The 14,144-nt window shown below is 31.9% G+C and overlaps 1 protein-coding gene and 1 long non-coding RNA gene across 2 annotated transcripts; one reads left to right on the top strand and one right to left on the bottom strand.

Moving 5' to 3' along the window:
- Positions 1–3,477: 3,477 nt before the first annotated feature.
- Positions 3,478–3,835, top strand: LOC137805959 (uncharacterized). The gene is made up of 3 exons (XR_011080286.2): positions 3,478–3,550; positions 3,643–3,684; positions 3,773–3,835. It is a non-coding gene; the product is annotated as an uncharacterized LOC137805959 (long non-coding RNA).
- A 5,163-nt stretch (positions 3,836–8,998) lies between these two features.
- Positions 8,999–12,658, bottom strand: LOC137808211 (DUF4228 domain protein). Its single transcript, XM_068609197.1, has 3 exons — positions 11,690–12,658; positions 11,448–11,596; positions 8,999–9,507 (listed from the first exon to the last, which is right to left on the bottom strand). Exons 1-3 carry the CDS (start codon positions 11,937–11,939, stop codon positions 9,370–9,372), a joined length of 537 nt encoding a protein of 178 aa, XP_068465298.1. The 5' UTR covers positions 11,940–12,658; the 3' UTR covers positions 8,999–9,369.
- Positions 12,659–14,144: the final 1,486 nt, after the last annotated feature.

Below are 14,144 nucleotides of genomic sequence, written 5' to 3'. Positions count from 1 at the left end.
AGTCAGAATCTACCTACCTCTTAGATTGATGACCTATTTATAAAATTCTCTTATAAGACCAAGAACCTATTTGGACTTTTTTTTTATACCTAATATATTTTTTAAACACGTATATGTTAATTTGGACCCTATCATTATAGGATTTGCCACCGTAACCATTTATAATTTTATTTATTTATATTTTTTATATTTAACCTCTCGGCTCGACCTTTCGGCCTATCAATAAATATTAAAAAGAAACAATATGTTCAAATGTGTGTTTTATAAATGATTTAATTTGTTAAAATTGATGTTTACATTTAGTGAACAAAATCACATAAAAAAAATGTATAATTAAAATTGTTGTAATAGAGAGAAAGTATTAAGTGAACTTTGTGGATATTGAATGAGTCTTTCAACGAAGTGAAAGAGAGAGAAAAAATATATCGTAAGCAAAAAATTAAATGAAATTAAATAATGGATTAGACAGAAAATTAAAAATAATTTATTTATATTACCTAATAAACTAAAACTAAGTGTATTTAGTAGATTAAAACCGTACCAAGTAGGAAGAGAGAGAACATGACAAAATATACATACACATCCTTATACTTAATATAAAATATTATATACTATTTCTACTTATACTCAAATTTGTGTTTGGTCAATAAATAATTCTTCAACAAAACTGAAACAGTCGAAGTAAAACTTTTGAGACAAATGTATTTTTCATCCCTAATTTTTTTTTTACTTTTTACCTTTTTTTCCTTAATAAAAAAAAATCATATTTTCCACTATTTTCTTTTTCTTTTATTTCTCGCTTCCCCATTTTCACTCTCTCAACAAAAAAAAACATGTACAGGGGAATAGATTAATTTCTTACCGAAGTTTTTTCAATATAAATTTATAATATCAACTTTTTGGTGAGAATAATATAAAGTTTTTTAACATATCAAAAGGTAAATAATTAATAAAAATAAGTCTAACTATTAATGGATTATGTTTCTGTAAATATATAATAGTTTGATTGTAGTGTTTGAATGAACTGTAAGAATCTTTGTAACAGAAAAATCAGATTAAGCATGTATAAAGGAAAAAAGATGCTAAAGGGAGCGCCTTTTTCATTATTTGCATTTTTTTTTATAAACTATGGCTTTCTTCTCTTTGTCAGGAGGAAAAGTTGTCCAATGAAAAAAATGAGAACATTTAAAAGCTTAACATAATATATTAGCGACAGAGTGATTTTGTATTTAGAAAAAAAAAGTTGTATTTATTATTACCCTAACAATTTTTTTTACTCAACTGAATTACACAAATTATGAACTTCAGAAAATTATGATAAATATTCGACATGAGCTTATTTGTCTAGTATTTAATAAAGACAAATTAAAAGATAAGATTTTTCTCTCTATATAAAGTGGGAGTTATAAATAACTACAAATTATAACTACTATAAATTACCAAAACTTGAAAAATGTGTCATTCAAGCAATAATTTGAAAAACATTATTTTCTAATTTCTTTATTTTCGCACTTGAATCTAGGAGACCATTTAATATTATGTCAATACTTGATGAATTCTTTATTAGATGTCAATCAATTTTGTTAGTTATTAATTAACATAGTAATTATTGTGATATCTAACATTATACACTATCCAAATTATGTTGTTCTAGTAGTATAAATACAACAATACATAATATACATAAGATTAGGAAAGAACTCAATATACAAAGTTTGACATTAGAAATCTATTTGAATTAATATAAAGTCTCATATATTATCATCTAACATACTTAATTTAATCTACTTTGAAATTATAGTTCTATAGTAAAAAGATAAAATATAAATTTTAATTGATAATAAAATGTGTGTGGTTGAATATTTGAAAACATAATTTAAATAATTTAAACTATAAAAAACGTTGTTTAAAAAAATGTAATAAAATATAGTGAATGGAGATTCTAACTAAAGCAAACAGTAAAGGAAAGCCGTGTGTGGATGTAGCAATGCTGCTTCCAATCAGATGAGGCCACATCATGGAGATTTTTAAGACAAAAAAGTGCTGGCATGGAAAAAGAGAGGGTGCACGCAAGGAGTGTGCTACCAGAATCGAACATGGTGAAAAGAAAATCTAACAGAAGTCACAAGAATTCAAGCAGATTCTCATAATGGAAAATTGCAGAGAACGTCATTACAAAAAAATTCTACAGGGTTTGACATTACCGTACGCATAGAATTCAATAATACTTACCTGTATATTATGATAAAATTTTTATTAAATAAATAAAAGGAAATCAAGTTTACGAATAATACTTACCTGTAATATTTCACAAATTTTCAGAACACTTTCTCCTAAAGTTTCAGAAAAACACCAATAAAGAATTAGCAAAAAAAATCCATCGCATCACTTATGAGAATATATAATATATAAATTATGGGAATTTTTTAAGATTAAGATGAAATACATATATCATGTTAACGTTTAGATATTAAGGAAATAATAATTATTAAATTATACGTATAATTATTGTAGGTATAGTCTCTCCATATTTTTATAATCATGTCTGACAAAGAAGGCACAGGTAATGCTGCCAAGTTGGCAGTCATAACCCAACCAAACCCTAAACACTCAAACGGAAATCATTTTGTGATTATCCGAAATTGTCACCATCGGAGCCTTTGTCCAGATTTGTTCAAATTCTTTCTGAGTTTGATTTATCTAGTGTTATCTAATTTGATTGGTATTGTTTTCTTCTGTTGATTTTTGGATCTTAGAGATTTCGGTTGTGGTGAATTTCATTCCGGATAGCTGTCTTAATGGTTTGATAAATTAACTCTAGCAATTTGTAAGTTGTAGAGCAAAACTCTTCACTGAAGAAGATTACGTAGGTAGATTTGAATCTCTTCATTTATTTCTATTCATTAAAACAGAGGCAAATTAAGCTAAATTGCATGACCATTATTATTAGACTTACATTCAATATTTAATAATACATGACTTCTCATGACAGTGATTACTAGTCCCATCATTCTCATTATCAACTAAATTATTGTAAACCTTTTTCTATAGGTTATAATGCTGATATACACGTGATTGTAAAAATTGAAAGTGCAGATTCCATACCAAATCTTCATTCCATACTTTCTGCTTCAAACGGGATTAGTTTCATAATGTTCAAATCATGTATTGTAGATATTTCATACATTTAATACTTTCAGTTAAAAGGGATTGAAATTTAGATTATGATGGTGATCAATATTTTTTGGTCATGTTTTTATTTATCTATTTTGGTCTATTTAGTATTCAACATATGAGAACTGGAATTGGTTACATGGAGGAATGCATAAATACTATGTATAGTAGTTCTATACTTCTATCACTTATGCTTCATGTGAAAATAGTACCTGAAAAGAGAAACTGAAAAATGGAATATTTCAAGTTAATTGTCTCACTAATTCTATGAGAGGACTTGAAAATTCTAGTAATTCTTGTATAATGCGTGATCCTGAACTTCCTGCTCGCATTGATTCTGTTTTTGCTTTGCGTTCTTTTGTTGAGGCTTGCAAAGGTGGGTTTATAGTCTTTGGTTCTATTTTGATTTTAATAAATCTTTCTAAAGCTTAGCACTGATTATGTTTACTTTCTATTGTGTTGATGCAGATTTGAATGAAATTCGACCCATTCTCCCTCAACTCCTTGATGGTAGGTGAATGTGAAAAAATGTCTGTACTTGTTTATTTATTATTTGGCTTCGCTAGTGATGTAACTGACGAAAACAAAAAAAATCCAGAGTTCTTCAAACTTATGAATGAAATTGAGAATGAGGACCTTGTATTTACCTTGGAGACTATCGTCGATAAGTTTGGGAAGAAATGACACCTTATGCTCTTGGGTTTTGCCAAAATTTGGTAATATATATTTTTTTAAACATTTGAATCTGCCAAAAGAGTTCTGTTTGCTTTATAACATTGTCATTTTCTTTCTTACAACAGGCAGCTGCATTTTGGAGGTGCATGAACACCGCTGAAGCTGATGATGAAGCTGACGATCCAGGTGCTCTTGCTGCTGTGGGTTGTCTGCGTGCTATTAGCACGATACTTGAATCAGTGAGCAGTCTTCCTCAACTATTTGTTCAATTCGAGCCAACCTTGCTTCCCATAATGCGAAGAATGTTAACAACTGATGGGCAAGTTATTTACCCTCTGAATCATGTTTATCTGATGATTTGATGATGTCCCCCACCCCCAATGTCTTCTTGTGTGCGTCTATGCTACACATTTATTAAAGCAGAGGTTACCTGTTGGATGATTATATGCATGAGGTTTTCAAATAAGAAAATCCGATGAGAGTATTTTAGATGTTCTCATCTATATAGTAGAATATAAAGTGATTATAAGGACTCGCGCCTTGACTTTTTTGGACAGCTTGTTATGTTTTTAGGTTTAATATGGAGTAGTATGCTTCAGTTTGTGATAAAATAATGTGATGTTAGAACAACTTAAGCTGGTTTAACTGGTACTTTGCACTTGGATTTTCAAAGGAGACATTCGTTTTTGTTGCGACATTCTGTTAGGAAGGCTATTGATTGTTCTGAAATTTAATTCCACTTGGGTTGCTTGTATTCATTTTCATTACCTGCTGTGAATGCATGCATAGGTTTTTGAAGAAGTTTTGAAGATTGTTTCATATATGATCTTTTTCTCTCCAACAATATAATTGGATACGTAGAGTCTTTGGCCACTGATGATGGAAGCATTTAAAGGAGAAGCGAAACTCACTGTGCATCTCACGGTCATGTTCTATGGCGGCGGTCACTGTTGAGTATGAAATGGTCAATGGCTCAAGCTTAATCACTCAATATCTTACTACTCAAATGCTCAAGCTCACGGTCATGTTCCCGTGCTCAAATGCTCAAACTCAAATTCAAAATGAGTTTATGCCCCAAAAATGGAATAGTTGGCTATTTGACTTTCACAATTTTATTGTTTATTCAAATTTTCTAAACCTTTAAAATTTTATTATTATTATTTTTTATTTCTTTTTTAAGTTTGCGTGAGTATAACCCATGTTTTCCCAAATTTTATTTTATTTTCTTTAATTGTGAAGGCTTAGTTGACATTATTTAGTTTCCACAAGTGCCACTGTCACTTTTTTTGCAGCTAAATGTATTTTTTCTTGTAGTGTACGCAATTATTATACGCAATTAATTTGATAATGATAGAATTTCATGATTAGTGGATCACTACATAAGTGCTCTGACAGCCTCTTCATTTTTATCTGCTAAATAAGATATATGTCTAGAAAAGAAGACACTGGTAATGCCACCAAGTCGGCTGCCATGGATCCCAACCAATTCCTACCATGTTCATCCTTCGGACCAACCCAGACACATGTTGGTGTCGACCAAATTGAAAGATGCCAATTATCAATTATGGAAGATAACAATGGTACATGCACTCACGGCAAAGAAGAAACTCGGATTTGTTGACTGCAGCCATGGATCTAGAAATAGAAGCAATAAACAAAAATGGCACATGGGAATTGAAGAAATTACCCAAAGGAGAAAAGTAAGTTGGAGTAAAATGGATTTATTATAAGACTAAATTCAATGAAAATGGAGATGTCGATAAATACAAGACTAGGCTTGTAGCAAAGGGGTATACTCAACAACATGGGGTAGACTACACTGAAGTATTTGCACTTGTGGCACTTATGGAGACAATTCGTTTGGTAGTAGCACTTGCAGCTCAAAGAGGATGGTTCATCCACCAGCTAGACGTAAAATCTGCATTTTTACATGGAGAGTTAAATGAATAGATTTTTGTGGAGCAACCCTGCGGTTATGTGCAAAAGGGACATGAACATAAGGTTTACAAATTAAAAAAGTCACTCTGCGGACTTAAGCAAGCCCCACGCGCCTTGATATAGCCGTATAGAAGCCTATTTCATGAAGGAAGGTTTTGAGAAGTGTGACTATGAGCATACGTTGTTCATCAAGACAAGAAAAGAAGGCAAAGTGTTAATTGTAAGTCTTTATGTTGATGATCTTATTTTTACTGAAAATGATGAGTTGATGTTTAGAGAGTTTAAAGCTTACCTAAAGCATGAGTTTGATAGGCAGATCTTAGTAAAATGAGGTATTTCCTTAGTCTTGAAGTCTTGCCAAGATCTGATGGTGTTTTTATTGGTCAGAAGAAGTATGCATTGGAAAGTGCTAAAACGGTTTGGAATAATGAGGACTTATCTTAACAAGGTTGGCTATGCTCATAATTTGATCACCTTTTATCCTATTAGCTTTTGTCTGCAAGATTCGACAATTATGCATAAGGCTTCCTCCTTCGAATAAGGAACTATATGATCACAAATGTAACCAAAGCACCCCTGCCACCAAGGAACATTCGAAATACAGTATTTCCAATTACGTCCTTCCTTCAGCGGTTAGGATCTCGACCATCCACCTTGTCTGCCTTCTGCCAGCATTGTTGCTTTACTAGAGTAGTGAATGTACTCGGATTAACTGCGGCAGTATAGAGATAGCTAAATTGTGGTTAGGCAAAGAAGAAGGTAACATCGAGAAACACATATCCATAACTTTCAACAGCACATACCTGAGAATTTCTGGAATTTTTGGCCAGAAAAATTGGAATAATCCTGTTCTTCTATTTGTAGACATTTTGATCGATAACAAAAGGCACTCTTCTTCCATTTACCTCTAGTGATGTGAAGAAGTGTCGCCATTGTCATTGCTGCTCGAACTCTTCTGTTTTGGCTATGAAAGTGTTCAAAAGTTTCTTCTGTTTTGGCTATGAAAGAGTCTTTGAGATTGGGTACAGTTTGTTAGAATAAAAGGCTCATAATAACTTTCTTGAAAATTCCTGCACAATCCTTTATTTCTTATTACAAACTAGTTAATAATAAATAAATACAGTTATAGAAATAATTGTTCTAAACTACCACATTCTATGAAATAACAGTTACTGGAAACTGTCCATAAGAAGTACAAATTAGTTAATAAGTTTCCAAAAATTACGAATCTATAGTGCCCCGCCTAACAAATAGTAGTTATAGAACTATTTATACTTATCTGCTATAATAATTCAAAACTTGCGTACGTTAAATTACACAACCGATGTAGTGCGTGCGCCTAGTGGTAAAAAAAATATATGTTACATTGAACATTAAAATACCGTTGTAATAATGCAAAAAAATTAAATATATTACATCGGTCAAATTACACAACCGATGTAGTGTGCGCCTATATTGGTAAAATAAGTATACATTACATCGGTTATTCAAAAGATCGCTATAATGTGCAATTTTTTTACCTTATTTCGAACCCCGCCTCATACTCCTCATGTGATTCGCGGTAAAGAGGCATTCACGCTAATCGCTATGAACATTTTTGCTCCCTAAAGGGAAATTTCACTTTTGTTCGTGTCAATACAATGGCGAGCCACGATCAGGGTTACCTGAGCTCTTTGAACAAGAGGTATTCACACTAGAATCGCCTGAACCTTTATGCTCCCTAAAGGAAGATTTCATTGTGATTCGTGCCAATACAATGGCAAGCAACGATCAGAGTTACCTGAACTCTTTGAACAAGAAATATTCACGTCTGAATTGCTATGAACCTTTCTGCTTCTTAACAAGTACCCTGTCTTTTAAATTAAAGACACGATTGAATGAAAAACAAGGGATAAACTGATTGTACCATTGACCTGTGCTTCCATCCAAACAAAGCAACCAACCAACATTCAACCATTAATATATAAATGGTGCATACTGGAACTAGCACTAGCAAGGGTATGTCGAATCCTAAAGATTTAAGATCACGATTAGATATGGATCTTGAAAATCTATAAAATGGATTATAGAACAAAATAACAATGATCTAAAATGAATTTAAGCTCATAAACTAATGAGCCCAACTGTTTTGAACTCATAATTATGTTTTTTTAAGTAGTACTTCTTTTATTAAAATACATATTCACCATTATATCTAAAATGAAAATTATTTTTTTAATACGATTTAAATTTAAAAATTCATACTTCATTTTATTTTATTTATCTTTTAAAATAGACTAAAATTATCTTGTGTAGTCTAAGGGTGTGTTTGTTTCCATGGAGGAGGAGGGAGGGGGAGGAGGGAGGGAGTATTTTTTTGTATTTGTTTCAAGGGTTTTGAGGGTGGGGGAGTGGGTGGGGGAGAGAGTGAGTGGTTTTTTTCATTTTTCACAAAATGAAGAGATTTGTGAGGATGAATGTATGATGGTTGTATTTTACCAAAATACCCTTATACATGCATTTTATTACAATATCAAAATTAAATATTACATAAATTTATTTATAATTTAAAAAATATTTAATTATACTATTAATAACAACATACAATTATAAATAATGAAAATAAAAAATTATAATATTAACAAAATATATATAGTTATATAAAATAATAAATGAATATAATAATAAATATTATTTTCATAAATTTTAATATATTTAATAATTTTATTTCAATTTAACACAAAAATATTTTCTATTATATTTTTTAATTTTTTATTATAAAATATAAGTAATTATGAATATTATATATTAAAAAATTTAATTAATTCAAATCTACACACAAAAAGAATCATAATTCATTATTCAAATCTTTTTTAAGAATCATAATTCATTATTCAAATCTTTTTTAATAACAAGGACAAATTTGTAAACTTACAATAAACCATCCTCACAAATCCTCTCTATCATCCCTCAATCCAAACAACCCCACATATTCTCACACATCCTCTCTAATCCTCACAAATCCACTCCCTCTACTTCTCACAAATTCCCTCTTGATCCAAACAGGGCCTAAGTGTTCAATTGATCGCATACGCTGATGGTTATGCATATATAATATTAATAATCAATAAACGAAAAAGAACCAATTTGGCTAGAAAAAATAGACCCTAGGAACACGCACAACCTCAATATTCCCAAAGTTTCTTGGGAAAGTGATTTTGGCAAAAATGGAGAAGTCTGAAAAGCCGTGGAACATTCAATTAACAAAATCCATAGTGGTCCACTACTAAAATTTCAAGGCAAACAAAGCTACACTATTCTACTACCATAGTTCCATAACAATATATGTTACTTAGAACATGGTTATGTTTAACAAATTAAACAAAACACCATATGCTATATTCTATGGCAACTTGGCTAATGTCTAATTGTACATGTCCTTTCCATAGAGAGATAAGCATAACAAACACAAACCCTACGTGTAGTAGACTAATGAAGGAGGAGGGTAATGTGAATGCATTGGAAAGAGTGAAATGAAAGGAAGGGTTGTTGATGATGTTGCTCTGCATGGTTTATTCATGGGAGTGGGGGCTAATAGTGCGTTTATGTTCCAATTTCTGCAATGCTCTGTAAGGCTGGCTTCCATTGCCCACTAGAACCAACGAAATGCCTTCCAACACCTTTGTTATTGCTGCTGCTGCTGCTGGCATTGCTCTCCATTCGTTGAATCTCTTGTTCCACCTGACAATGAACAGGAAAAAGAGATAACTTTGGCATTGCGTTGGATAGGTGCACACGCCAAGGGGTAAGGGGAAAATGACAAATCGTATTGATTCATAGTACAGATCACAGAAATCATAGATGGTAGGCTTCAACAGCGATTACAATCCATGTCTGTGCTTAATAATAATATTAATACCAATAACCATCCATGTCTGTGAAATATAAATACTTTTAGTACATATGGTCTTTATCTGCTATATCTTCACTTTATTGCTTTTCGCCTGTGGTTTGCATTTTTTTTCTATTGTAGAAAATAAATTAGTCAAATATCATAAATTGTTTGCTTGTAATAACATATTAGGCTTGTAAAATTTGAAGTTAGACAGGAATGAAATAGTCTTCGAGATAAACTTCATAATAACTTAGGTCTAACGCCTACAAATTGGTAGGGAGAAAGAGTGGCTCTTTCAAGATAATTCCAACTTGACCACATGAAGGGTAAATTTAACTTATCATCCAAGTGACCCTTTAAAGAAACTGGTACGTTTAACTTTTCATTTGAATTATATACGAAAGAAGGTGAAGGAATTAAAAAATACAAGGAAAGAATTAGAATACAAGATGTGTTTGATTGGAAAGATAAAAGAGAAGAATGATTTTAATTTGCAAACCAACATTCTCTTTTGAAATATAAAATTTCCTAAATCAATCCTCGCAGATCTATTGTGCATAAAATCCGGCAAACACAGTCCTCACTAATCTATTTGCTTCCATTTTTGCTAATAGTACAACTCTCCATGTAAACAACAGCTAAATGTTACTAAAAAAATGAAACTTTGAATTTTTTAAAACATAAAACACCTACTTAATAAGTCGTTTTAATAATATATTAATATTTAAAGTAGAAATACAATTAAAATACTAATATATTGAATTTAAGTGGGTGGAAAAATACCCCCACCCATTTATACTATTTGTATAGGTAGGTCTCTTTATTCACTCTTTTCTTTTTGTTGAAAAAAAAGTTACTTAAAAAGTTGAAAAGATGATATCTTTAATTAAAAGCATCCATGGTATTCTATGATTAGCTCACCAGCGGTCCTGACATGCCTTTTGTAATTTGGTAGTGCTTTTGAAGTGAAAACGTGAAGAAACTCAGTCAGTGATAAAAACCAACCTAACAAAGGCATGTATCGTTATTTGGATGGTGAAGCATGCACTGTTTCACGTACTTTCCTAATTTACCACTGCATGGTCGACTAGATTCAAAATTCATTTCTTTTCATCTACACATGTTCTAATGCACCATTTCTAGCTAAAATTAATTTAGACACATTTTAATTATGCTCAATGGTTCAAATTTAATTATATACTAAAATTAATTCTAGTAGGTTTTACCTTTTTCTATAACCATTTAACACAATGAAATTATGTAATGAGAACAGCCTTAACGCAAGATCTGTAGAAGGTTTGGATAGATTGTGGATGAGTGTGCCAAATATCGTAGAGCACAAACTTGCAACTAAAATAAACAATCATTACATGCACTCACCAGTGTCTCTGTCCCAACTAAAAGTGAGGAATATTTATAATAACCAAACTTGTAAAAAAAAAAAATCACCCTCGAGATCCGTACTTAATTAAATAATGATAGACTCTGGCAATGTACTGAAGTTAAGGGTTTGTATGAATTTAACATGCAAACAGAGGAAGGGAAAAAGTATTGTAAAGATCCTTTATTCATGTCTTATTCAGAGAAGAAAAAAAAACGCCGCACCTCGACACTCCAATTGGACAACAAGGAAATGAAAAAGATCCAACATCATAGTCATAATCATAATCAAATCATCCCCACACAACCATGCATACTACTATAATATTTTCAAACCAATCTAATTAGCTGCAGGAGAGAAATCAAGGGGAAAAAAGAAAACAGAGAGAAGAAGAAACTTAATTACCTTATTGGAACCGTATTCAGTTTTGGAAGTCAGGCTAGGATTTGGAGCTCTGTTATCTCTGTGCTTCATCTGAACCCCATGACCCCCTGTTTCCTTCAGTAGTTTCCCGAGTTTGCCACATTTCTTGGAAGCAAACTCCTTCAACACATCTATGGCCCACCAAAACACAAACACTCCCACAGTCAATTTTTTGTATAAAAAGGCGAAGACAGGCTAGAATACGAGGTATTAATTTATCATACCTTCGAAACTGATCAAGCGATAAACCTGGCCAATATGCAAAGTATCATCTGGTCGGAGAAGCTTAAGTTGTTTCATTGGCGTCCCATTGTCGGACTTAAGCGTAGGCGAGGACACGACAAGTGCAACATAGTGACCAGGGTTGGAGTCCATCACCTGGTGTGCGCTAAGCGACCAATAAATCCTCTCGATCTTGTTCCCCGGGTGTTGAATCACAACCGTAGCCGCTTCCGCAGCTTGGCAATTCCCCATCTTTATTATTACCAAACTGACCCTGAACTAGCTTGCAAACACAACGATTGCTACGGTGATTGTTGTAGTGGAAAAATGGGTGGTGGTGTGGTGGGTTTATTAATTTTGAGTAGTAGCAATTTGGAAAATAAATATTATAATGAATATGTTTTGAATTTGGTGACGTTTGAAAGACACGTACAACACGGTAAGTGTCAGGAGAGGGGGGAGTGAGAGAGAGTGAGGGGTATGTTTCTTTCTTGGGTTGTTTGGGTTTGGATATAAATGAACCTGACGCTCTTCCAGGTTCACTGACGCACGCCAAGAATCAAGGTGTGTTTGATGGATGTGACCAACGCAAACCCGAATCCGACAAATACCCAGAATCTTTCTTTTCTTAAATAAATGAAAAATGGCTAAGTTAGAAATGGTTGTGTGATGGTGGTTACAGCGTGGGTGAGGGATGTGTAGACGAGTGCAATGTAAGGCCAAATATGTGAACAGGGAGAGGCGTGGGTAGAGAAATGAGTTGATGAAAGGAAAAAAAGAAGAATATATTATAGCAAGGATGGGACTGTGGATATAAATACAGATTGAGGAGTTGAGTTGAGTTGAGGCGTGTTGGATCTGCAAAACTCACCTGGGAGTTGAATTGAACGTAACTTTGCCGTCTCTGCACTCTTTTATAATTGGAAAAGTAATTTTGCAAATGGGTTCGGTAGTGATTACTTTCCCTTCTTGGCTTGACCCACCACAGCTTCAACGCCTTATCTTTTATTTTATTTTTAAATCTTAGATTCATCACCAGATGCCTTAAGTTAAATTTGCTTTACCACATGAGTGATGGTTTGGTTTTTTAGTTCCTCGTCACAAATTTGGTATGTGAAAATGCGCTTACATTTTACCATTTTATTACAGAGTATGTTTCAACTGAACTTTTCTATTACTTTAGTATGTAGGATTACATATAAAAACTTGTCTTAACTAAATCTGCAACTTGGCGAAGTGTATCTTTAATTTCCTTTACATCATAAGTAGTGACGGTCAATTTTATTAACTTGCATTAATAATTTAAATGTATTTGTTTGTATGAAGAATGATGGAACTCTTTTAATTTTAGGAGCCCAAAGACAAAAGTAAAGGCCGTTGTATATTGTATATTGATGATGGGTGGGTTGAGTGTGTTGACTGACACAATGCGATAGACTGATACGCAATGTAATGTTCCCTAAACGGGACGGTTCCGGAATTTGGTCATAATCCATGGGCAGCGAGCAGGATGACATAGTTATCATTGTTTTGGGTGTGGGATGTTCGCTCCTCATGTCTTGTATCTTGGATACTTGGTAGACAACAACAAATTGGATAGTTAGATTAAAAGTAAAATACAAATTAAGTGTGTTTAATAGATGAAAATATATGGAAAATAGAATTAAACGATAAGTAGAAACAAGTTAAAAAATTCAGTTATTTTTTTTTTATTTTTTTCTCTTATCTTCCAAATATTAATCTGATTCATCTTCTTCCGTCTCGTGACTAAACAAATATTTAACTTTTTATTTTCATATCAATAATATATTTTTAAAAAGTCATGGAAATAGATAATTTTTTCTTTTAAAATTTTCATATTGAATAAATTGTATTACAATAATTACAAGTGCCTATAAAAAACATATTTTGATAAGAAGAATTAGAAGCTAAACTACCTGTTCTAGACAAACATGAATAACCAAGCAGTAGAACATCAAGAATAGGCTAGGAAAAGTGATAAGTGTATCCTATACCAGTGTTACCGGAGGACAAGACCTATCAATACCAACTGGAGGATTTTATCTAGGTAACAACTCTTATAGCAGTAGAAAAAAAATGAGATAATATTATATTGTAATGTTATTATTATTATTAATGATAACATTTTTATTATTAATATTTTTATTAATATTATTGTTAATAATATTAATCATAATATAATTACAAAATTTCGTTGCTCCAATAGTTAAAGGTTCCATGTGTATTCATAGGACTTGAGTTTAATTTCCTTCTATAACAAAATTGTAATAATTATAATATCATTATTAATATGAATAGAAATAAAAATAATAATAATAATAATAATATTAATATCTATAGGTAATTACTTACGAATAAAATCATAAATAATATTCGCAGGTAAATAATATTTACGTTCAATTTACTTACAAATTTTTGTCTGTCAATAAAATAGTT

The sequence above is a fragment of the Phaseolus vulgaris genome, chromosome 3, assembly GCF_051622355.1.
Source record: "Phaseolus vulgaris cultivar YP4 chromosome 3, ASM5162235v1, whole genome shotgun sequence".
Classification (NCBI taxonomy): domain Eukaryota; kingdom Viridiplantae; phylum Streptophyta; class Magnoliopsida; order Fabales; family Fabaceae; genus Phaseolus; species Phaseolus vulgaris.
This window is presented reverse-complemented; position numbering and strand designations above follow the sequence as displayed.

What these genes read in the sequence shown, in the direction of transcription:
- LOC137808211 (XM_068609197.1), bottom strand. Translation starts at nt 11,939, where the DNA reads ATGGGGAATTGCCAAGCTGCGGAAGCGGCTACGGTTGTGATTCAACAC. An exon ending in TCGCTTGATCAGTTTCGAAG is followed by an intron (nt 11,597 to 11,689) that starts GTATGATAAATT and finishes GGTGGGCCATAG; the next exon opens with ATGTGTTGAAGGAGTTTGCT. An exon ending in CTGAATACGGTTCCAATAAG is followed by an intron (nt 9,508 to 11,447) that starts GTAATTAAGTTT and finishes GTTCATTGTCAG; the next exon opens with GTGGAACAAGAGATTCAACG.